Below are 26,482 nucleotides of genomic sequence, written 5' to 3'. Positions count from 1 at the left end.
TCCCAACCTTTTTTTAACGCGACCCAAATACTTACCAAAATTTAGTTTTGGGATTTCTCGCGACCCATGGACATGTTATTTTAGTTGTATCTTTGTCTGTAAGATAGGAAATTTTTTGAAAAAAAATTACTGCGCCAGTTTAGCAAATCAATAACCTGATAACGAACGAACGCTGTTGTTTTTTACGACCAGACATCTCCATTTATTCCGGAGCTGAATCGAGGCATTATTTGCCAGACAACGCTCTACTGTGAGCTAACACATTACTTTATGACGTCACAAACAGTTTTAAACATCATCACTACAAGTTGTGATGAAGTTATTATTGGGCAACAATTTAAAGCCCTGGGTAATATAAAAGTAACGCTACGCGGCGTCAAAAAGTAGATGCTGTAATTACTACTAAAACAAGCGACCCAACAGAATGTTCAGGCGACCCAACTTTGGGTCGCGACCCATAGGTTGGGAACCACTTGTGGAGTATCGTGTATTGAAGTAATACATAAGCGCGTATAGTATCGTACGAGTGACTGTGATTGCATGAACGTTTTATTTCGTCATCGTCACCTTTTCCAGTTGTCGCTGTTTAACACCCACATGTGGATATATAGTGGCAAAGGTGATGATGACGCAACTGTACAATTGTGCTTAAGGTGTTAAACAGCGACAACTGGAAAAGGTGACGATGACGAAATAAAACGTTCATGCAATCACAGTCACTCGTACGATACTATACGCGCTTATGTATTACTTCAATACACGATACTCCACACACTGATGTAACAGAAACCATGTTTTCTCATCGTAAATTGTTAAAATTTGTTTTTCTTGATGTTTTGGGTCTTTGATTATGTCAATTCCGCACAATCTTTGCTTAAATGAAATGTAAAATAACGGAAATGTTCTGTGATAAAAAGTATATTCGCATTTGGTAAATTGTTCAAGAACTCGTGAAAACCGCGAATTTATGAGCAACATTTAAAGCACCGAACCAAGAAATACTACAATCTACAATCTACGCAGACAGGGTACTGGATACCTGTCGAAAAACAGCGCAAAAGCTACTGACATAACGATATCAGAAAATAAGGCGTGTCCTGGACATTGGACAAACACAGGACAAGAATAGTTTTGCACAATTCCGATCAAAAACAATTCTTCATACATTTCTAAATTTAGCTTTTCTGAAGCATTAAACCAAGACAAATCGACACTCATGCATGACTAGTGATTTTAACTTAATTTTTTTACATTGTAAAGGCCAGATTGATTTATTGAAATACTCCAGTTTGGTATACGATGTCCACAAAAAGATGTCAATGCGTTATTGTTTTTTTGTGAACAGTCAAGTGCCGTTTTAAGTTACCAGCTTTTTGAAATCTTTTTTCACAAATCTCACACTGAAAAGATTTCTTGTCTTCATGTAAAACTACATGATGCTTCACTTCTCTTGCTGTATTGAACACTTTTTCACAAACATTACATCTATAAGTCTTCTTGTTGGTGTGAAGTTTCATGTGTGTTTTTGCGTTGTCTAGGCGAGTGAAAGTTTTCTCACAAAACTTGCATTTGTGAGGTTTCTCATCGGAATGCACAACCATGTGTCGCTTCATGTGCCATAAAGTCGGAAAGGTTTTTTCACAAACTTCGCAAATATGGCGTTTTTGGCCGGTATGTGTCGACATATGTCTTGTAGCGTTGTACGACGTCACAAACCTCTTATCGCAACATTTACATTTGTATGGTTTTTCACCAGTATGACTTAACAAATGTATTTTCAAGTGCCATTGATTACGATATCGCTTTTCACAAATGTCACAGCGATACGGTTTTTCACCAGTGTGAGTTCGTGTGTGAGATTTCAATTCTGGCAAAGTGCGAAATTGCTTTTCACAGACATTGCACCGATGAGGTTTTTCTCCGGAATGAATCAACATGTGTCGTTTTTCATTTTGCAAGGTTACAAATCCTTTTTCGCATACTTTACAATAATGAATTTTCTTGCTGCTGTCGTGCATACTTGAATCATGCGTTCCTAGATATCCGAGTTCCATGTTTTTATTCGTGTACATTTTTGACACCTTTCCACGAAACTTAAAGTTATTTTAAACGTCCAAATAGTTTCTTGCTCAAACCTACTTTTCCTGCAAGACAGCAAAACACATCCGTCACATTCTTTGTTAAGTGATATATTATTGTAAACGCTTCCCGTTAGCCTATTAAGACTGAATTATCTGTCTCAAGTCTAAACTGTCGTCACAAACTATAAACTCTTATTTTATATTCAATCAGGGGTGAATTCACGCTAACGCTTACGAATCTCTGTGCATTATTTTCAGTTTAAATTAGAGCTAAACTATTTAGCAGGGTTATGCCCCTAAATACATACAACCTTTAGCACACCACCTTCTGATTTTGATAAAGACAATACAAGGTAAAATTATACAAATACAAGGCTTTAGAAAGGCTTATTCAAAACATAATCTCGACGCAGTTGGGCGAGGCCTATATATATCCTGACGCCACTGGGCGCGGCCTTTATATCCGGTTGCCAGCTTGCGTCATGCGCTTCTAACTTTACACAACAAAAAGAGAATACACGCGAGTAAAGTTACAGGAGTTGCGATAAAGAATGCGTCAGTTATTCGTTTTTGAAATGCATGGTTTGTTTCTTTTAACAACGCAAGCTTAAACGTTTCCTGTCCAATCCGAGCAAACCGAGCCATATCACATCCTTCTGCCGTTCGCCTGCTATTTGAGGCATGACGGAAATGATTGATTGTCTGTGTTGTTATAACACCATGGTTAGCAAATCAGAGTTGCAAGTCGGGCCGGGCTTTGCGGGCCGGGTTCGGGCCGGGTTCGGGCCGGGTTCGGGCCGGGTTCGGGCCGGGTTCGGGCCGGGTTCGGGCCGGGTTCGGGCCGGGTTCGGGCCGGGTTCGGGCCGGGTTCGGGCCGGGTTCGGGCTTAGGTATTGATGAGAAAACGGGCCTGACTTTACGTTCCGTGTCCGCCAATTTAAAAAAAAAATAAAGTCACACAGCTAAGTAACAAGTCTACGGCTTTGATCTAATGCCCACCCTACTACAGAACGTATTGTTAACCCATTGTCTACTATTGTTCATTGTGTTTGTTGTCTTTCTCTTTTTTTCTTTCTCATCCTTTGTTGCAAGGCTTTCGTGGATAGGCCTATCAATCAAAAAATCAAAATTTCGGGCCTAAACGGGCTTCTCAAAAACGTTTCGGGTTCGGGCTCAGAACTCTGTAGCAAATCGCACCATGTTGGATTACGCAACAATTATATTCATTCTTAACATTACCATTCGTTGTGTGTTTGTGTTTGACAAAATTGCGGCTATTGTCTTTACTACAGCCCACGGGCCGCGGGTCGCATCCGGCCCTCTTCTAGATGGCCCGCGACCACGATAAAAATTTAAGTGTATATTTTTTAACCACAGGGTGCAGTTTATGCGTTAAATCTCATTTATAAACCAAGGTTTTATAACATATTTTTTTGATTCGATACATCTGTGTTGTTTGTTCCGATCCGAGAGGTAGAACCCCTTCTCTGGGTTTGGGGACGTTTTTACAATTTACACTTGTCGTCATTTGTTAATACTGTTATAATTTGCTTTAAAACTTTTTATGGCAAGTTGAAATCACATAGTGGTCGCGAAGTAGGCTACTGGTTAGAGAATGTGCAGTCCAGCCATTTGCAAATCAATGTACACTGGCTGTTCTTCAGTACTGCGCAACTACAAAGTGCTGGTAAAAAATATAGGCCAAATACTGCCAAGTGGGAAATAATAACACTCCCTGCTTCCAACTCGAACGCAGGTTACAAAACAGGAAAACCTAGAGGAAGTATTTCAAAGTGTCGAATTTAAGTGTAGTGCTCAAATGGCCAAACCTTTCCACACAGTCTTTGGTTAAGAAGCAAAGATGATGTTCTGAAATAACAACAATTGTTTTAAGATAGACCAATTAGACCAGGGTTCGGGTACATTGTAGGGGGTGCGTGCCAATTTACTTGTGGCAATGACCCTTACGCGTCAAATCTTTGTGTGCAATAGTGGTTGGTGCAAGCTAAACTCTTTATTGATGAGAAAATAGACAGATTCGTGCATGTAAGCCCAGTTTAAGGACACTTCCATTATAACACACCAAAAACAAGAAATGTTACAATACAGTTAGATGGTTTGGCGTGCCATGAAAAACCTTCGCTTGTCATGCAAACGTTAATTGAAATAAATGATGAAATATGATATAAAGTTTTAACATGATACAACAAAGTAGTAGCCTACGATTTCACGGTTTTTAGTCCATACGCTTGTCCGCTTAAAAGAGAATAAATTCAACTCAAAATTGTTTTTTTTTCTGTCTTGCAGCAACGATAAGTCAAAGGAAAAATATTATTTTGAACGTTTAAGGAACTGTCACATTTGAAAGGGTACAATGGACAAAAGCGAAAAAGAATTGCCTTTTCAGCGCAAAACATGTGGCAGAAGGTTTAAAACATCAAAATACTTACAGATGCATAATTCAAGAATGCACGATAGCAGCAAGAAAATCCACCGTTGTAAAGTCTGTGAGAAAGGTTTTGTAACCCTTAGTGAGCTGAAACTGCATACTGCTAGTCACAATGGTGATAAACAGTATAAATGTGATTTTTGCGAAAAACGATTCGTTCATCCCTCGAATGCAAAGAAACACATGTTGATTCATTCTGAAGAAAAACCTCATCGGTGCGATGTTTGTGAAAAGCAATATCGGACATTGCAAGAGTTGAAATGTCATGCCCGGACTCACACAGACGAAAAATCACATCGCTGTGACATGTGTGAAAAGCAATTTTCGGCTATGGTTTACCTAAAAAGACATTTGTTGAGTCACACTGGTGACAAACCATACAAATGTAAATTTTGCGAGAGAAAATTTAGCTTTAACGGCAATGCTTTAAGACATATGTCGATGCACACTGGCGAAAAACGCTATATTTGCGAAGTGTGCGAAAAACCGTTTCGGACTTCCACCGATTTGAGGCAACACATGGTTGTGCATTCAGATGAGAAACCTCACAAATGTAAGTTTTGCAAGAAAAGTTTCAACCTCCTAAACAACGCAAAAAGACACATGAAACTTCACACTAACAAGAAGACCTATATGTAATGTTTCTGAAAAAGTGTTCAATACAGCAAAAGAAGTGAAACATCATGCAGTTTTACATGAAGACAAGAAATCTTTCCAGTGTGACGTTTGCAAGAAAAGATTTCGGAGAGCTTGGAACTTAAAATAGCACTTGGCTGTTCACCGAGACTAACATCAATACTGTATTGCAAACTGAAGTATTTTAATTAAAAAATCTGCCCTACGGGTTAAGAAACATTATGTAACGTGTTTGTGTAAAAATATCAAAATATTTGTTTGCAAAAATTGTAAGCAGGCCCGATTGCAAGCCTTAAACCCGACAAAAATCGATGTCCGAATCAGGAAAGAAATGCGTAAACTTGCTGCACAAATGAGAACGAGACTTTGCGCTTGAGGTGAATTGGTAACGAACTCATTTTTGGGTTGTTAAAGTCCGCGCTTATGTCGCTTCGACCTTTGGGCAGCACTCAACGACAGACCCTTCAAGTTCTCAACGACAGACCTTTGGGAATTTCTGTTTAGTGGCGCAACAGAGTATAGGCGTTTAAGGCGACAATAATTGCTGAGTCAGCATGTTGCAAATTGCGGTATTATTGTCACAATAAACGCCTACGCTCCGTTGCGCCACCAACCGGAAATCCCTAAACCTGGCTACCGTCAGTTCTTACGTTAGTACCTCTACCGAGGGTGCAAGGTCGAGAGGAGGGATGGACCTTTCAAACGGTAACCAAATTTTCGCTCTGCGCGCTTTACTTTTTGCGTAGTGGTGTGGAGAATTCTGGTCAAGAAAGTACACATGGCCCAAGCATAGGCATTTAACGTTGTTAAAGTATGCGCGTTGCGTCGCTTGGAGGTGCTTCGAGGGGCTGATTTCACACAAACCAAGTCAGACTTGCTGTCAGTTTCCATGTGTTGTGGTGATATTTTTGCCGTAGAATCGATGCAAAAGTCAATAAAACTGCAAATGTGCTGTTCAGATTTTACAAACCCTCCTTCGCGAAAGAAAGTTATTCTAGAATTTTTAAAACAAGTTTGTTAAGTTATAATAATAGGTAGAAAATGTCATGCAGAACATGTAAAAGTGGAATTCTAAACAAACTTTGTCTGTAACGGCTTTTCAGAGTATTATGCAAACTGAAGATTTTCAACTCATTCTGCTCGCGCCGCTTTCTAAAGTTTTGTTCTATCTAATCACAGCTTGGGTTAATGCATGCGCTGTCACTTTTACTTTAAAGTCTGCATTTATTAGAAGAATTAGAAGACGCCAGCATTTTCAAATAATTGCTTTTGTAACATGTAAATGTAAAAATTCGTCTACCGAGGGGGCGATAGTGAAAATTTTGGAAGTTGGGGGGCGATTTGACTTCAAAAGGGGTGATTTCAACATTACTGATTGTATAAGTATGTACCATAACTGTGAGACTCAGCTAACTTTGACTTACAAGCAGATATAATTCGTCTTGAAAACAAACACCAGGGACAATGGCCACATCAGAATAAACATGCTGCTATTTCAATACATTGTGATCTCGAAACCAAGGTTAGGCGTTAAATTAGACACAGGGGACACTTCATTGTGGCTAAGTATGGTGACAGGCCATAATTTTTTTCGCTTTTACACAACCTTTATTAGGCGCCAGTGCCTTGGAAAGGGGGCGTTGGAGCTAAAAAGTTTGAAGACACCTGCTTTAATGTATCAAATAAAAAAATGCGTTACGGGTTAACCAGTTAATAGCAGACTACTGCAAGTGCTAAAATAAAATTAAAAAAAACGAATACCGCCTTTTTTGGTCACAAGTCGTTTTACAGCAAAAATAGTAGACTACTGCTAGTGTTAAAATAGGGCACATCTAGACAAGCAGCGGGGAGTCCAGCATCGCAACTCCCGTCACAACGCCTCCATCATTTTGATCCTTGGGTTTTGAACGGAGCAAATGTGACTTACTAAGATCCACTCGATTTTTTGGTGGTTTAGCATTCTATCTTGCCAAACACAAATCAATTGATGGACTTCTTAAAAACATCTTAGAAAACAAATTAACACTACCGGATGCTGCGGACCTTGTAAAACTGTTTTGTTTAATAAAAAATGAATCAAACACTGCTAAGAACCTGAAAGGTCTGATTAATTGTGACGACTTCAGGATAGTTCAGGTGTATGTTCAAAACGATGCTACAACGAGAAAAATTATTGAGCTGTCTCTGCAAACTTTTCTCAACAGATACCACAAACGGCACAAAATTTTTGACATGCCTATTCTGTGACACCATAAAGAACGAAAAGTGCTTTTTTAAGCGATCTATGTTCCATGATTATTTTTCTTTTGTTTTAACCATGGCCGAAAAATAACCGGTTAAAAACTAGTGATGTACCGATTCGGCAAGATTTCGATTCGGCCGAAACCGAAAGTCGTCGCGCAAAGTCGTACCATACGCGTTTGACATGAAAACATAAGTTTATCTACCAGGCAATTAGTGCAGAATGGTTGTGTTTCGTACTCATTTTCGTTCTGTGGGGTTTAACATTGTCTCAAGCATGGTTGCCAACCCGACAACAAATTACTGATTAGTTTACCGCAGTGGAGAAAACGATAATGTAACAAAAAAATTCATAATTGACAGGATTTTCGTTGGTACTAAGCGGGAAACGTTTTGAATGTGTGTTCATAAACGATGCGGTAATCGCAGCGAAATATTCGGCCGAAACCGAATCTTTGTAAAAGTGGCTGATTCGGCCGAATACATTCGACAAACCGAATATTCGGTACATTTCTAATGAGAACCCGAAGTCATGGCTTGGGAATTCCCCTGCAAATTCAACTTTACTTCTCGTGTTTCCACTTTTCAGACAAACGCATGATTTTGGGTAAGTTTTAGAAAATGAGACTGGCCCCAACTTATACATAGTTTACCATCATTAATCCTCGCACTCGTCTCCGAAAATTTAATGACAAATGAAACACGACAGAGTAAAGAAAGGCATTTTACAACAGAAACTTTATTACGATATTAAATTCATAGTAACTCCGTTAAGTCCATACAAACTAAATGGCCGCTGAAGCAAAAAGCCGTTTTTACATATGAGGGTACAACATTGCAAATTTTCCAATTCACAGCAAAAACAATATTTTAAAACGTTTACACCAAAATATCGCAATCGCATAGCATGGCACATTTCAAATCAAACAAAATTGCAACATGTTTATCTGCTCCTTTGTGCACAACCTACAAAGTTTTGTTGAACACTACTTTGTTTTTAATAAAATTTTTGTGGTGATATCAATATTTAGTGGCAACAGGAAACCTATATTTTGCTTCTAAGTGTCAGCGTTTTGAAATCTTGTTTTTACAAATTACATACTAAACAGACATTGCGGGCTTCTGTACATCTGTATGATATTCCACTCTCTTTCATTCTCAAGTGTTTTTTACAAGCATTGCCTCTGTGGCTTGATGTGAATTTTCATGTGACTTTTTAAAGTGTTTCGCGATTTGAAACTTTTCTCGCAAAAATCGCATTTATGAGGTTTCTCATCTGAATGCACAACCATGTGTTGCCTCAAAATGCTAAAAGTCCGAAATGGTTTCTCACAAACCTTGCAAATGTGGCGTTTTTCGCCTGTGTGTATCGACGTATGTGTTTTTGCTTTGCAAGACGTCTTGAACCCCTTGTCACAAATTGGACATTTGTATGGTTTTTCACCAGTATGATTCAACAAATGTATTGTTAGTTGCCATCGAGTACGATATTGCTTTTCACAAATGTCACAGCGATACGGTTTTTCACCAGTGTGAGTTCGTGTGTGAAGTTTCAATTCGGGCAAGGAGCGAAATTGCTTCTGACAGAGATTGCACCGATGAGTTTTTTTTCCATGTCTGACCAAATGCTGTTTTAGCTCACTGATAGTTACAAAACCTTTTTCACAGACTTTGCAGCGATGAATTTTCTTGCTGCTGTCGTGCATTCTTGAATCATGCTTACGTAAATACTCGGATGCTTTAAACCTTTTGCCACAAGTTTTGCATTCAAACAGTTTAACTTCCATGTTTATACCCATGTGAGTTTTTGACATCTTTCCACGAAACACAAAATTATTTAAACGTTTCAAATAGTTTTTGATAAAACTTACTGTGTCTGTAAAAAAGAAAAACTACTTCGTAAATTTCGTTGTTGGTTTTACCGACCCCTGACGATAGACAAACTTATTAACCTTCCTAATCTAACTCCGTTAATATATCCACTAATCGCTGATAAACTAGAACTGCGCAACCGATACACGACTATAAAGTTCCCAAGGTTATAATTTCACATAAGCCGTACCGCGATAACAACGAGCGCTAAGTGTAGAGCAAACACAACCCTATAAGATGATTACCAATTTACTAAGTAAAACTTTATAATGCTTGACTTACATAGCGTTTAAGTCACGATAGCCTAATATAAAATTAGTTCTGGGACTTAGTTCTAAGCAGAGTACGTTTCCAAGTTAACTAGATTCTGAACCGTACCTTTCTTTTGGTTGCATATGGCAAATGACGAGTGTACCAGGACGAAAAGCCGTTGATGACTTCTCGGTAACATGCAAGGGAACAAAACAATTATAGCCGCAAGCCAGTTTATGACGGGTGGTGTGATTAGCAAAACTTGTTTTGTTAGATCAGTAACCGGTCACGAGTTTGTGTGGATAAAAGACCTTATAATAACGGACCATATATATATACAATACAAAAGAATTCAATATCTTTAAACAAATCTAAAATTTATAGTCCGTGTTCGAACAAACAAAAATGTATGTTAACATTAATCACAAAAATCATTACCGGTAAAACAAGTACATTTAACATGACTGACTGTTGGTCTTAACCTTAAGTATTAACAGATAAAAGAAGTCGCCTAAAAGTAGCTCTCAGGTTTTCGAAATCTTGTTTTTACAAATCGATACGGTTTTTCACCAGTGTGAGTTCGTGTGTGACATTTCAAGTCTTGCAAAATGCGAAAATGCTTTTCAAAGACATTGCAACGATGAGGTTTTTATCCAGAATATACCAACAAATGTCTTTTCAAGTCCTTATGACAACGATATCGCTGTTGCAAATGTCACAGCCATACGGTCTTTCACCAGTGTGGGTTCGTGTGTGACATTTCAAGTCTTGCAAAGTACGAAATTGCTTTTCACATACATTGCACCGATGTGGTTTACCACCATAGTGACTGAGCAAATGCTCTTTTAGCTCACGAATAGTTGCAAAACCTTTTTCACAGACTTTACAACGATGGATTTTCTTGCCGCTGTCGTGCATTCTTGAATCATGCTTACGTAAATACTCGGATGTTTTAAACCTTTTGCCACAAGTTTTGCACTCAAACTGTTTTTCTTTGATGTTTATACCCATGTGAATTTTTGACATTATTCCACGAAACTTAAAGTTATTTTAAAGGTCCAAATAGTTTTTGATAAAACTTACTGTGCCTCGTTGCAAACAAAAAAGGTTGTAGTAGCAGTTTGCTTTAAGACTTAATATGGCAAGTTAAAATCACATAGTGGTAACGAAGTAGGCTACTGGTAAGAGAGTGTGGAGCCCAGTCATTTGCAAATTAATGTACATTGCCTGTTTTTAAATTTTGCGCAACCACAAAATGATTGTGGGAATATAGGCCAAGTACTGCCATGCAAGGAAATAATCACAGTCCCTGCCCCCAACTAGAACGTACAACACAGGAAAACCTAGAGGAAGTACTACAAAGTGTCGAATTTAAGTGTAGTGCTCAAATGGCCAAACCTTTCCACACAGTATTTAGTTAAGAAGCAAAGATGATGTTCTGAAAAAACAACATTTGTTTTAAGATGGGCCAATTAGAGTTTGGGAGCATGTTAGGGGATGCGTGCCAATTTACTTGTGGCAATGACCCTTACGTGTCAAATGTTTGTGAGCAATAGTGATCGGTGGAAGCTAAACTCTTTATTGATGAGAAAATGGACAGATTTATGCATGTAAGCTTAGTTTAAGGACATTTGCATTATAACACACCAAAAACATGCATGTTACATTACAGTTAGATGGTTTGGCGTGCCATGAAAAACGTTCGCTTGTCATGCAAATGTTAATTGAATTAAATGATTATGAAATACAGTTTTAACATGATACAACAAAGTAGCCTACGATGTCACAGTTTTAGTCCATACGTTTGTCCGCTTAAAAGAGAATAAATTCATATTCAAATTGTTTTTTGTTCTGTCTTGCAGCAACGATAAGTCAAAAGGAAAAACATTATCTTGAACGTTTAAGGAACTGTCACATTTGACGGGTATAATGGACAAAAGCAAAAAAGAATTGCCTTTTCGATGTAAAACTTGTGACAAAAGGTTTCGAACATTTATGTCTTTACGAAAGCATGATTCAAGAATGCACGACAGCAGCAAGAAAATCCACCGTTGTAAAGTCTGTGAGAAAGGTTTTGTAACCCTTCGTGAGCTGAAACTGCATACTGCTAGTCACAATGGTGATAAACAGTTTAAATGCGATTTTTGCGAAAAACGATTCGTTCATCTCGGGAATGCAAAGAAACACATGTTGATTCATTCTGAAGAAAAACCTCATCGGTGCGATATTTGTGCAAAGCAATATCGGACATTGCAAGAGTTGAAATGTCACGCCCGAACTCACACAGACGAAAAATCACATCGCTGTGACATGTGTGAAAAGCAATTTTCGGCTATGGTTTACCTAAAAAGACATTTGTTGAGTCACACTGGTGAAAAACCATACAAATGTAAATTCTGTGAAAAAAGATTCAGCTTTAACGGCAATGCTTTAAGACATATGTCGATACACACCGGCGAAAAACGGCATATTTGCGAAGTTTGTGAAAAACCGTTTCGGACTTCTACCGATTTGAGGCAACACATGGTTGCGCATTCGGATGAGAAACCTCACAAATGTAAGTTTTGCAAGAAAAGTTTCAACCTCCTAAACAACGCAAAAAGACACATGAAACTTCACACTAACAAGAAGACCTATATGTAATGTTTTTGAAAAAGTGTTCAATACAGCAAAAAGAAGTGAAACATCATGCAGTTTTACATGAAGACAAGAAATCTTTCCAGTGTGACATTTGCAAGAAAAGATTTCGGACAGCTTGGAACTTAAAATAGCACTTGGCTGTTCACCGAGACTAACATCAATACTGTATTGCAAACTGAAGTATTTTAATTAAAAAATCTGCCCTACGGGTTAAGAAACATTATGTAACGTGTTTGTGTAATCGTTTGTTTGCTAACTGCAATACTCAAAAATATCAAAATATTTGTTTGCAAAAGTTGTAAGCAGGCCCGACTGCAAGCCTTAAACCCGATAAAAATCGAAGTCCGAATCAGGAAAGAAATGCGTAAAATTGCTGCACAAATGAGAACGAGACTTTGTGCTTGAGGTGAATTGGTAACGAACTCACTTTTGGGTTGTTAAAGTCCGCGCTTATGTCGCTTCGACCTTCGAGGCAGCACTCAACTGTCGCTTCGACCTTTGGGCAGCACTCAACGACACACCCTTCAAGTTCTCAACGACAGACCTTTGGGAATTTCTGTTTAGTGGCGCAACAGAGTATAGGCGTTTAAGGCGACAATAATTGCTGAGTCAGCATGTTGCAAATTGCGGTATTATTGTCACAATAAACGCCTACGCTCCGTTGCGCCACCAACCGGAAATCCCTAAACCTGGCTACCGTCAGTTCTTAAGTTAGTACCTCTACCGAGGGTGCAAGGTCGAGAGGAGGGATGGACCTTTCAAACGGTACCCAAATTTTCGCTCTGCGCGCTTTACTTTTTGCGTAGTGGTGTGGAGAATTCTGGTCAAGAAAGTACACATGGCCCAAGCATAGGCATTTAACGTTGTTAAAGTATGCGCGTTGCGTCGCTTGGAGGTGCTTCGAGGGGCTGATTTCACACAAACCAAGTCAGACTTGCTGTCAGTTTCCATGTGTTGTGGTGATATTTTTGCCGTAGAATCGATGCAAAAGTCAGTAAAACTGCAATTGTGCTGTTCAGATTTTACAAACCCTCCTTCGCGAGAGAAAGTTATTTTAGAATTTTTGAAACAAGTTTGTTAAGTTATAATAATAGGTAGAAAATGTCATGCAGAACATGTAAAAGTGGAATTCTAAACAAACTTTGTCTGTAACGGCTTTTCAGAGTATTATGCAAACTGAAGATTTTCAACTCATTCTGCTCGCGCCGCTTTCTAAAGTTTTGTTCTATCTAATCACAGCTTGGGTTAATGCATGCGCAGTCACTTTTACTTTAAAGTCTGCATTTATTAGAAGAATTAGAAGACGCCAGCATTTTCAAATAATTGCTTTTGTAACATGTAAATGTAAAAATTCGTCTACCGAGGGGGCGATAGTGAAAATTTTGGAAGTTGGGGGGCGATTTGACTTCAAAAGGGGTGATTTCAACATTACTGATTGTATAAGTATGTACCATAACTGTGAGACTCAGCTAACTTTGACTTACAAGCAGATATAATTCGTCTTGCAAATAAACACCAGGGACAATGGACACATCAGATTAAACATGCTGCTATTTCAATACATTGTGATCTCGAAACCAAGGTTAGGCATTAAATTAGCCACAGGGGACACTTCATTGTGGTTAAGTATGGTGACAGCCCATTAATTTTTCCGCTTTTACACTACCTATATTAGGCGCCAGTGCCTTGGAAAGGGGGCGAAAGAGCTAAAAAGTTTGAAGACCCCTGCTTTAGTGTATCATATAAAAAAATGCGTTACGGGTTAACCGGTTAATAGCAGACTACTGCAAGTGTTAAAATAAAATTAAAAAAAACGAATACCGCCTTTTTGGTCACAAGTCGTTTTACAGCAAAAATAGTAGACTACTGCTATAGTGTTAAAATAAGGCACATCTAGACAAGCAGCGGGGAGTCCAGCATCGCAACTCCCGTCACAACGCCTCCATCATTTTGATCCTTGGGTTTTGAACGGAGCAAATGTGACTTACTAAGATCCACTCGATTTTCTGGTGGTTTAGCATTTTGTCTTGCCAAACACAAATCAATTGATGGACTTCTTAAAAACATCTTAGAAAACAAATCAACACTACCGGATGCTGCCGACCTTGTAAAACTGTTTTGTTTAATAAATAATGAATCAAACACTGCTAAGAACCTGAAAGGTCTGAATAATTGTGACGACTTCAGGATAGTTCAGGTGTATGTTCAAAACAATGCTACAACGAGAAAAAATCTTGAGCTCTCTCTGCAAACCCTTCAACAGATACCACAAACGGCACAAAATTTTTGACATGCCTATTCTGTGACACCATAAAGAACGAAAAGTGCTTTTTTAAGCGATCTATGTTCAATGATTATTTTTCTTTTGTCTTAACCATGGCCGAAAAATAACCGGTTAAAAACTAGTGATGTACCGATTCGGCGACATTTCGATTCGGCCGAAACCTAAAGTCGTCACGCAAAGTCGTACCCTACGCGTTTGACATGAAAACATAAGTTTATCTACCAGGCAATTAGTGCAGAATGGTTGTGTTTCGTACTCATTTCAGTTCAGTGGAGTTTAACATTGCCTCAAGCATGGTTGCCAACCGACAATAAATTACTGATTAGTTTACCGCAGTGGGGAAAACGATAATGTAATAAAAAAATTCATAATTGACAAGATTTTCGTTGGTACTAAGCGGAAAACGTTTTAAATGTGTGTTCATAAACGATGCGGTAATCGCAGCAAATTATTCGGCCGAATAATAACTTGTAAAAGTGGTTGATTCGGCCGAATAAATTCGACAAACAGAATATTCGGTACATTTCTACTGAGAACCCAAGTCATGGCTTGGGAATTCCCCTCAAATTCAACTTATCGTCTCGTGTGTTTCACTTTTCAAACAAACGTCTGATTTTGGTAAGTTTAAAAAATGAGACTGGCCAAACTGATTTATAGTTTACATAGTTTTACCAACTTTAATCTTTGCATTCGTCTACAAAAACTTAATGACAAATGAAACATGACAGAGTAAAGAAAGGCATTTTACAACAGAAACTTTATTACGATATTAAATTCATTGTAACTCCGTTAAGTCCATACAAACAAAATGGCAGGTAAAGCAAAAAGCCGTTTTTACATATGAGGGTACAACATTACAAATTTTCCAATTCACAGCAAAAACAATATTTTAAAACGTTTACACCAAAATATCGCAATCACAGCATGACACATTTGAAATCAAACAAAATTGTAACATGTTTATCTGCTCCTTTCTGCACAACCTACAAAGTTTTGTTGAACAATACTTTGTTTTTTAATAAAATTTTTGTGGTGATATCAATATTTAGTGGCAACAGGAAACTTATATTTTGCTTCTAAGTGCCAGCGTTTTGAAATCTTGTTTTTACAAATTACATACTAAACAGACATTGCGGGCTTCTGTACATCTGTATGATATTCCACTCTCTTTCATTCTCAAATGTTTTTTTACAAGCATTGCCTCTGTGGCTTGATGTGAATTTTCATGTGACGTTTTGCAGTGTTTCGATATTTGAAACTTTTCTCGCAAAACTCACATTTATGAGGTTTCTCATCTGAATGCACAACCATGTGTTCCTTCAAATTTGAAGAAGAACGGAATGGTTTCTCACAAACTTCACAAATATGGCGTTTTTCGCCTGTGTGTATCGACATATGTGTTTTTGCTTTGCAAGACGTCGAAAATCTCTTATCGCAAAGTTTACATTTGTATGGTTTTTCACCAGTATGACTCAACAAATGTATTTTCAGGTACCCTTGAGTACGATATCGCTTTTCACAAATGTCACAGCGATACGGTTTTTCACCAGTGTGAGTTCGTGTGTGAATTTTCAATCCTTGCAACGTCCGATATTGCTTTTCACAGACATTGCACCGATGAGGTTTTTCTCCAGAATGAATCGACATGTGTATTTTTGCATTTTCGAACCTTACAAACCGTTTCTCACAAACATCACATTTATGCTGTTTATCACCGTAGTGACTGACCAAATGCAGTTTTATCTCACTAAGAGATACAAACCCTTTTTCACAGACTTTACAACGATGAATTTTCTTGCTGCTGTCGTGCATTCTTGAATCATGCCCTCGTAAAGTCCTTGATGTTTTAAACCTTTTGCCACAAGTTTTGCATTCAAATTGTTTTTCTTCGATGTTTATAGCCATGTGAGGTTTTGACATCTTCCCATAAAACACAAAAATGTTTAAACGTTTCAAATAGTTCTTGATAAAACTTACTGTGTCTGTATAAAAGCAAAACGTATCCGTAAATTTCGTTGTCAGGTATTACCGACCCCTCACGTTAGACAAACATAACAGTCCGAATGTAGCTCCGGTAATAAATACGATAATTGCTGATAAATTAGAGCTGCAAAATTCCAAACAGAACTATATAGTTCTCAAGTCTATAATTTGACATAAGCCGTATCGCAAAAACAACGAGCGCTAAGAGTTAAAGCACACACAACCCTATACAATGATTACGAATTTACTATGTTTAACTTTCTAATGCTTGACTTACATAGCGTTTAGTTCACGATACTATAAAATAGAGACGTAGTTCTAAGCAGTGTACGTTTCCAAGTAAACGAAATTTTAAACTGTACCTTTTCTTTTGGTAGCATATGACTATTAACGAAAATCCGTTTATGGCTTCTCGGTAACATGCAAGGGAACGAAACAATTATAGCCGCAAGCCAGTTTATGACCAGAGCAGTAATTAGCAAACTTGTTTTGTTAGATTCGTAACCGGTCAAGATTTTGTGTGGATAAAAGGTAAGATGATAACGAGCCAAAAAAGATACAACACCAAACAATTCAATGTGATTAAAATGTTAAAATTTATAGTCCGACTCTGATACACGATCAACTGTTAAATTTATTTGAAAAATTCCTACTTGTTAACTATAGTACATTTAACAACACAATGCTTGTTGTTTTTAATAACCTTTAGTGTTAACAGATATGCGAAGTTGCCTCGAAGTAGGTTCTCAGTTTTTCGAAATCTTGTTTTTTCCAAATTTCATAATAAACAGGCATTGTGTTTTGCTACATATCTGCATGATGCTTATTGTCTTTTTTTAAGCTTGTTGCCTTGACTACGGTTTCACAAACATCTGTGTGTCAAAATGGAATTTCATGTGACTTTTTGCTTTATTTCGTAGTTTGAAACTTTTCTCGCAAAACTAGCATTTGTGGTGTTTCTCATCTGAATGCACAACCATGTGTTGCTTAAAACCGCTAGAAGTCCGAAATGGTTTCTCACAAACCTTGCAAACATGGCGGTTTTCGCCATTGTGTATCGAAACATGTCTTATAGCATTGCAAGACGTCATGAACCCTATGTTACGAATTTGACATTTATATGGTTTTCGCCAGTATAACTCAACAAATGTATTTTCAAGTGCCCTTGAGTACGATATCGCTTTTCACAAATGTCACAGCGATACGGTTTTTCACCAGTGTGAGTTCGTGTGTGAATTTTCAATCCTTGCAACGTCCGATATTGCTTTTCACAGACATTGCACCGATGAGGTTTTTCTCCAGAATGAATCGACATGTGTATTTTTGCATTTTCGAACCTTACAAACCGTTTCTCACAAACATCACATTTATGCTGTTTATCACCGTAGTGACTGACCAAATGCAGTTTTATCTCACTAAGAGATACAAACCCTTTTTCACAGACTTTACAACGATGAATTTTCTTGCTGCTGTCGTGCATTCTTGAATCATGCCCTCGTAAAGTCCTTGATGTTTTAAACCTTTTGCCACAAGTTTTGCATTCAAATTGTTTATCTTCGATGTTTATAGCCATGTGAGGTTTTGACATCTTCCCATAAAACACAAAAATGTTTAAACGTTTCAAATAGTTCTTGATAAAACTTACTGTGTCTGTATAAAAGCAAAACGTATCCGTAAATTTCGTTGTCAGGTATTACCGACCCCTCACGTTAGACAAACATAACAGTCCGAATGTAGCTCCGGTAATAAATACGATAATTGCTGATAAATTAGAGCTGCAAAATTCCAAACAGAACTATATAGTTCTCAAGTCTATAATTTGACATAAGCCGTATCGCAAAAACAACGAGCGCTAAGAGTTAAAGCACACACAACCCTATACAATGATTACGAATTTACTATGTTTAACTTTCTAATGCTTGACTTACATAGCGTTTAGGTCACGATACTATAAAATAGAGACGTAGTTCTAAGCAGTGTACGTTTCCAAGTAAACGAAATTTTAAACTGTACCTTTTCTTTTGGTAGCATATGACAATTAACGAAAAGCCGTTTATGGCTTCTCGGTAACATGCAAGCGAACGAAACAATTATAGCCGCAAGCCAGTTTATGACGGGTGGTGTGATTAGCAAAACTTGTTTTGTTAGATTCGTAACCGGTCAAGATTTTGTGTGGATAAAAGGTAAGATTATAACGAGCCAAAAACGATACAACACCAAACAATTCAATGTGATTAAAGTGTTAAAATTTATAGTCCGACTCTGATACACGATCAACTGTTAAATTTATTTGAAAAATTCCTACTTGTTAACTATAGTACATTTAACAACACAATGCTTGTTGTTTTTAATAACCTTTAGTGTTAACAGATATGCGAATTTGCCTCAAAGTAGGTTCTCAGCTTTTCGAAATCTTGTTTTTCCAAATTTCATAATAAACAGACATTGTGTTTTGCCACATATCTGCATGATGCTTATTGTCTTTTTTTAAGCTTGTTGCCTTGACTACGGTTTCACAAACATCTGTGTGTCAAAATGGAATTTCATGTGACTTTTTGCTTTATTTCGTAGTTTGAAACTTTTCTCGCAAAACTAGCATTTGTGGTGTTTCTTATCTGAATGCACAACCATGTGTTGCTTAAAACCGCTAGAAGTCCGAAATGGTTTCTCACAAACCTTGCAAACATGGCGGTTTTCGCCATTGTGTATCGGAACATGTCTTATAGCATTGCAAGACGTCATGAACCCTTTGTTACGAATTTGACATTTATATGGTTTTCGCCAGTATAACTCAACAAATGTATTTTCAAGTGCCCTTGAGTACGATATCGCTTTTCACAAATGTCACAGCAATACGTTTTTTCACCAGTGTGAGTTCGTGTGTAAGATTTCAATTCTCGCAATGTCCGATTTATAATAAATCCTGAGGCAAGATAAACATTTAAAAAGGCTTCACCAGAAATACGGAACAGCATTATAAGCGGTTGATCGGTTAAATTGTTTCGTTTTTGTGATATGAAGGTCTTGGTGAGTTGTTTTTTTAATTTACGGTGAGAATGGGCAAGACTTGACACTTGACAATTACATTCACAATAAACGAATTCGTGTTATAAATGTAACAAATTTGTCTTAAGAGTTTACACTAGTATTGAAAATGTTTTTGTTGTGAATAAGCCACGTATTTAAGATAACCTTTTATTTTGTAATTTTAGAAACTTATCTCGTTGCTTAAATAGTTAGTTGATGCAAGGTGTAAGAAAAAGTATGATACAGAGATTGCATGGTGTAAGAACTATCAGAGATAAAAATGCAGAAAAGAATTGTTGCAGGTTCGATAAAATACAATAGCGCGATAGAATGAAAATAACTCACAAGGCAAGATAAGAAACATTGAAATAGCTACAGCTGAAACACCCAACAGCATTATAAGTGGTTGAGGGGTAGAATTGTTCCGTTTTGTGATATGAAGGTCTTAGGGAGTTTTTTTTAAGTAGGCTACTGGTTAGAGAATGGACAGCTCAGCCTTTTGTAAATCAATGGTCTCCGCCAGTGGCTGTTCTTGAGTAATGTGAAACCACAAAGTGCTTGGGGAAGTAGTGAAACCAATGTTTTATGATATTAGATCAGGGTTCGGCAACATTTTAGGGGATGCTTGTAAATTTAGTTGTTTCAATTACCGTACGTGTCAACATTTTTGTGAGTAAGAGTGGTTGGTGCAATCTCAACTTAATCTTAATCAGAAAATACACAGATTCGTGCATGTAGGCTGGATTTTAAGACACTTGCATTTTAACATACACGAAACCAGCAATGCAACAGTTCAACTTAAATCGTTTGGCGGTCCATGAACAACCTTTGCTTGTCATGCCAACAGTGATTGAGATAAATATTTGTGAACTACAGTTTTAACATGATACGTTAACAGATTTTTTTCTCACCGTTTGTAGGCTAATTATTAGAAGTACTTCGAGCAGTTTTTTTTCTGTCTTACAGAAACAATAAGTCTAAGCAAAAAAACATTATTTTGACGTTGAAGTAACTGTGGTAAATGACGGATACAATGGACAAAAGCCAAAAAGAATTGCCTTTTCGATGTAAAACTTGTGGCAAAAGGTTTCAAACATTCATGTCTCTACGAAAGCATGATTCAAGAATGCACAACAGCAGCAAGACAATTCATCGTTGTAAAGTCTGTGAAAAATGTTTCGTAACCCTTCGTGAGCTGAAACGGCATACTGCTAGTCACAATGGTGATAAACAGTATAAATGTGATTTTTGCGAAAAACGATTCGTTTATCCCTCAAATGCAAAGAAACACATGTTGATTCATTCTGAAGAAAAGCCTCATCGGTGCGATGTTTGTGAAAAGCAATATCGGACATTGCAAGAGTTGAAATCTCATGCCCGGACTCACACAGACGAAAAATCACATCGCTGTGACATGTGTGAAAAGCAATTTTCGGCTATGGTTTACCTAAAAAGACATTTGTTGAGTCACACTGGTGAAAAACCATCCAAATGTAAATTCTGTGAAAAAAGATTCAGCTTTAACGGCAATGCTTTAAGACATATGTCGATGCACACTGGCGAAAAACGCCATATTTGCGAAGTTTGTGAAAAAACGTTTCGGACTTCTACCAATTTGAGGCAACATATGGTTGTGCATTCAGATGAGAAACCTCACAAATGTAAGTTTTGTGAGAAAAGTTTCAACCTCCTAAACAACGCAAAAAGACACATGGAACTCCACACCAACAAGAAAACTCACAGATGTAATGTTTGCGAAAAAGTGTTCAAAACAGCAAGAGAAGTGAAGCTTCATGCAGTTGTACATGAAGACAATATACCTTTTCAGTGTGAGATTTGCAAGAAAAGATTTCGGAGAGCCGGTAACTTAAAACAGCACTTGGTTATTCACCGAGACTAAAGTCATTGCAATACTGTACTACAAACTGAATGACTTTAATTAAACAATCTGTCTTACGGATTAAAAACATTATGTAATGTTTCTGTCGTATCTTACGGTCGGAAACTGCAATATTAAGAAATTTTCAAATTTTAAAAATTTGTTTGCAAAGGAAAATGCTCACCCTTTAATGTGAGTCCCTGCCACATAACGCTTGTAGTAATGGTGTAGCTGCAGCGCGTCTATCATCTATTCAGTATCCACCAATTGTGCGCTCAAATTTGTCGCACTTTTTAACGTCTTGATGTTGGGCAGTTATTTCCGGCTTGGTGAATATTTTAGCGCAATTGTGCTGCTACGATTTCGCCGGCAAAATATCAACGTTGTAAGCAGGTCTGATCGCAAGCCTTAAACTCGACCAAACTCCAAAAGTTTTTCATCAAAGTCCGAATCAGGCAAGAAATTGGTAAAATTGCGATACATACGAGAAAGAGACTTCAATTAAATCTGTTATTATTTACTTATGTGCAAACCTAACTAAAAACGGTCCGAAATAAAACTACTAGCAGCAATACCTAAGATGTTGCAATGTGTTTGTGTTTTCAATGTTTAGCACGTGGTCATTGTTTTTATCTCGTACTACAGAAAAACCAAAATTATTACTTTGGCTCTTTCGTAAAATGTTGGAATACTTGAAGTCAATAAACTTCATCCAGCATTTCAGGGTACCGTTTTCGGCGCTGTTGTCAAATATCATTATTATATATGCGTCCTTGGACATAAAAACCACAAACAAAAACAGTTCACAACAGTAGTCTTTTTTGCGCTTTAATCGCCTCATCATTGCGCAGCAATTTGGATTCTTGGTGAATATTTTTGCGCAATTGTGTCGTATGATTTGTTTCTCCGTTAAAATAAACTCAACCCATCTCATGAATTATATTTTCTAGTCTGTGATTGGTGACAATCTAATAGAAACCATATCTTTTTTGGTAAAATCTCAAAAATACTGTTTTCTCGACATTTTGGGTCTTAGATTATGTCAGTTTCGTACAATCTTTCCTCAAATAAAAAAATGTAAAAGAAAGGAAATGTTTGGTGATAATAAATATTTTCTCATTTAGCAAATTGATCACGAAAACCTTTCACAGACTCATGTGAGTCCGCAGACTCGGAGTGAAAAATTCTGCTTCAGGTGAATTGGTCACGAACTCACGAAAACCTTTAACGGACTCATGTGAATTCGCTAAGTCGGGGTGAAAATTTCTGCTTTGTTTCGTAAAAAGTTTATTTAGGCGTAAACAAGCAGCATTTTAAACATCGAGCCAATACATACTACCATCCACACAAATAGGCCTGTAATGATTAACCTGTTGAAAAACAGAGCATGCATGCAAGAGCTACAGCCAAGACGACTTTGGAAAATAAGGCGTTTCTTGGACGCAGGACAAGAATAGTTTTGTACAATTCCCAGCAAAACAATTCTTTCATACATCTCTAAATCTTGCTCTGAATAATTAAACCAATAGAAATCATCATCAATCATGTCTCGTCTGTAATCTGAACTTTACACGTTTTACATTGTAAAGGGCGAATTGATTTACTGAAACACTCCAGTTTGGTATACGGTATTCAGCAGAAGATGTCAAACGCATTCGTTATTGTTTATTGTGAACAGCAACGTGCTGTTTCAAGTCACCGGCTCTCCGAAATCTTTTCTCACAAATCTCACACTGAAAAAATGTATTGTCTTCATGCAAAACTGCATGATGTTCCACTTCTCTTGCTGTCTTGAACACTTTTTCGCTAACATTACATCCATGGGTCTTCTTGTTGGTGTGGAGTTTCATGTTACATTTGTGAGGTTTCTCATCTGAATGCATAACCATGTGTCTTGTAGCGTTGTAAGACGTCATAAACCTCTTATCTCAGCATTTACATTTGTATGGTTTTTCACCAGTGTGACTCAACGAATGTTTTTTCAAGTGCCCTTGAGTACGATATCGCTTTTCACAAATATCACACCGATACGGTTTTTCATCAGTGTGAGTTTGTGTTACATCTCCACGTTCAGTTACGCATGATTAACTTGTCTCATTATTCCCCTGCTATGACGTTCAATCGCCTTGTGCGTAACAGTAAAATTAGAAAGCCTTTGTCTGTATGTTGCAATGATTAGTTCATTTTACTGTACAACGTGGTCGAGTAAGGTGATTTATTACTGCATTAAATAAATTCGTTTGTGTTGCATTTTTAGAGACGAATAAGTCTACATTAAATATTGTGACGACTGACTAATTAATCTTCAAGTGAAGGCTGTTTACTGTGATTGTTGGTGAGTGTTGAATCATGACTTCGTAAATACCTCGATGTTTTAAACCTTTTGCCACATGTTTTGCACTCAAACTGCTTTTCTTCGATGTTTATAGCCATGTGGATTTTCGACATCTTCCCACGAAACACAAAATAAGTCAAACGTTTCAAATAGTTTTTGATAAAACTTACTGAGTCTGTAAAAAAGCAAAACTAATTCGTGAATTCCGATGTAGGCTTTGTCGACCCTGGACGATAGACAAACTTATTAACCTTCCTAATCTAACTCCGTTAATATATCCACTAATCGCTGATAAACTAGAACTGCACAACCCATACACGACTATAAAGTTCCCAAGTCTATAATTTGACATAAGCCGTACCGCGATAACAACGAGCGCTAAGTGCAGAGCACACACAAACCTATCCGATGATTACGAATTTACTAAGTTTAACTTTATAATGCTTGACTTACATAGCGTTAGGTCACGATACTATAAAATAGAGACGTACACTCTAAAAAAACTTCGCTCATTTCTTCTCCCCGGCGGGAGGCGGCGAGCGAAATTCCAGTCTTTCGTCTGGAAAGAAGTGAAATTTTCGCTCAAACCTTTTTTCGCGGCGAAACGAGAGAACCTTTCTCTCTTTTCAAAATCGCGCGTTCCGAAGTCGACAACGTGATTGGCTGGCGCAAGCGAGGGGAATGAAATTGAATTACGTCACAGTCACATCTATTGCGCAAAACTGCGGGAAAGTTTGGATGGCGCGAATTACCAAACCAGGCCAAGTTGGGCTGAGATATCACCATAGGCTAGCGTTAGCTGCGTTGCATACAAAGTGTCCAAAGCAGATATTTCACAGTTTGGCATTGAAGAGCCGCTTCTGTTTCTAAAGGATCAACAGTTAATTGACGATAGTATTGAGGAGAAAATGAGAAGTAAGTCGTTTTATTATCTTGTACTTATATATTGTGTATGTTTTTAGGATTTATTTTGTGGTCTTGTTTTTATTTAAAAATTTCCTGCATAAATGTACAATATTCATAAAACAAAACAATAAAGTTAATGAACATTGACAGTTCTAATGGTCCTTTCAAATGTGGATCTACTTGTAAAGACTGTAAGTGGTAAAGATTAGCCCGTGATGCAAGTATAATTGTTTTTTTAGCAAAACCAAAGCTTGTTCAAAGTTTTTTTTTCAGTAAGTTCCCAATCCCTGATATTTTCTGGATTATCATTTGCTGTGATTAAAACAGTATAGTTGTACAATATAAAACATCCCCACTAGCTCTGATGTTTTTACAGGCCGGCAACAACATTGCTGAATATGCCCTGAACAAGTCAAAAGTCAAACTCAGTCAGCCATTGTTGGTCGCCGTTGGACGAATATATGATCCAGACCAGTTTCCATTCTCTTAGTGCTGTGATGTAACAACTGTGTTGGTGTGTTCATTTGTGCCCAGAAAAATAAACCAGTGAACATATTGTGATGTTTTTAATGTGTATTTGCTTGAAAGGTGAGCAAAATAAGAACCAACCACACAGCACCTGCTTCTTTCAATAGCTCAAACCAATGAGTGAAATAAAGACCAAAAACCCTGCAAATTTAGTCTTTTATTCACTCAAATCAGTGAGTGAAGTTGTTCACTCGTTTAAAGTGAGCTTTTGTTTCACTCGCAGAATTTTTCGCTCAAATTTCGCTCATTTTTTTTAGAGTGTAGTTCTGAGCAGAGTACGTTTCCAAGTTAATTATATTCTAACCGTACCTTTTATTTGGTTGCATATAGCAATTGAAGAGTGTACCGCGACGAAAGGCCGTTGATAGCTTCTCGGTAACACGCAAGGGAATGAAACAATTATAGCCGCAAGCCAGTTTATGACCAGTGGTGTGATTAGCAAAACTTGTTTTGTTAGATCAGTAACCGGTCACGAGTTGTGTGGATATAAGGATAACTGGCCAAAAAAAGATACAACACAAAACGATCAAATATATATATATATATTTAAAAATATATATATATTTATACTTCTAGTTTAATATACACAATCATATGTTAGGTTTACTCACAATATTCCTTACCGTTAAAACTAGTTCATTTAATAACTTGTAGAAAACTCACCAAAAATTATTTTCCTCAAGTTGTCGAGTTTATTGAGACTTACTACTCTCCAAAAGTCAGCTTGTCAAGCATCTTCAAGGTTGATTTACAATTTAGCATTTTGTTCGCCAAGGCACGAGCGAAAACGGTGATCTTAGATGAAATTTTACTGGGTGTGTTTGACACCGATGAGAAAATGGTTCGTCTAAATATGGCCAGAATTCAAAGTAAGAATTCAGTTTGTGAGAATTTAATTATCGTAGAAGAAGACTGTCCCAGGCATGAAGCAAAAAAGAGATTTGTTCACTATCTTGAGGAAAAAGTTTTCCCCGATTTTGGAACCAACAAAGTTATGTCTTTATGTCTGGATGCAGGCCATCCTGCTTACCATGGACAAAGAGTGTGGAAAAAATTGAAAATTTACCACTTGTTTGAATCATTTGCTCGTGAGAATGGATGTGACTATATAGCAAGTTTGGCTGTCAGCGTTTATTTCCAGAAAATTCTTATCGAGGCTGGATTTTCAGTGAGACTGATAAGTAAGTTTGATAGTTGTTTGTTTAAACTCTAACAAAGGGATAATAGTATCATAATATACAAACTAATAAGCTCCACGTTATTAATTTCGGCATTGAGAATGTTCAGCACCCAGGTGTTGCTGCGCCGCGTTTGACCATTATCCACCAATTGTGCCTTTTACTGTTTTGCGCTCTATAACGTTTTAACG

At 37.4% G+C, this 26,482-nt stretch overlaps 2 protein-coding genes and 4 pseudogenes across 3 annotated transcripts; 3 read left to right on the top strand and 3 right to left on the bottom strand.

Annotated features, from left to right (window-relative positions):
* Positions 1–620: 620 nt before the first annotated feature.
* On the bottom strand, positions 621–9,662 carry LOC145212850 (uncharacterized). The gene is made up of 3 exons (XM_080081109.1): positions 8,581–9,662; positions 6,031–6,160; positions 621–2,093 (listed from the first exon to the last, which is right to left on the bottom strand). The coding sequence occupies exons 1-3, from the start codon at positions 9,219–9,221 to the stop codon at positions 1,317–1,319; spliced, it is 1,548 nt and encodes a 515-aa protein (XP_079937235.1). The 5' UTR covers positions 9,222–9,662; the 3' UTR covers positions 621–1,316.
* On the top strand, positions 4,398–6,119 carry LOC145212068 (uncharacterized; annotated as a pseudogene).
* Positions 9,663–11,383: 1,721 nt separating the features above from the next.
* On the top strand, positions 11,384–13,159 carry LOC145212075 (uncharacterized; annotated as a pseudogene).
* Positions 13,160–15,193: 2,034 nt separating this feature from the next.
* Positions 15,194–16,726, bottom strand: LOC145212081 (uncharacterized). Its single transcript, XM_080080100.1, has one exon. The coding sequence runs from the start codon at positions 16,373–16,375 to the stop codon at positions 15,644–15,646; it is 732 nt and encodes a 243-aa protein (XP_079936226.1). The 5' UTR covers positions 16,376–16,726; the 3' UTR covers positions 15,194–15,643.
* A 566-nt stretch (positions 16,727–17,292) lies between these two features.
* On the bottom strand, positions 17,293–17,929 carry LOC145212849 (uncharacterized; annotated as a pseudogene).
* Positions 17,930–20,503: 2,574 nt separating this feature from the next.
* On the top strand, positions 20,504–25,146 carry LOC145212077 (uncharacterized; annotated as a pseudogene). Its single transcript, XR_013856643.1, has 2 exons — positions 20,504–24,594; positions 24,962–25,146. The product of XR_013856643.1 is annotated as an uncharacterized LOC145212077 (transcript).
* Positions 25,147–26,482: the final 1,336 nt, after the last annotated feature.

Source organism: Phallusia mammillata, chromosome 2 (assembly GCF_965637545.1).
Source record: "Phallusia mammillata chromosome 2, kaPhaMamm4.hap1.1, whole genome shotgun sequence".
Lineage (NCBI taxonomy): Eukaryota > Metazoa > Chordata > Ascidiacea > Phlebobranchia > Ascidiidae > Phallusia > Phallusia mammillata.
This window is presented reverse-complemented; position numbering and strand designations above follow the sequence as displayed.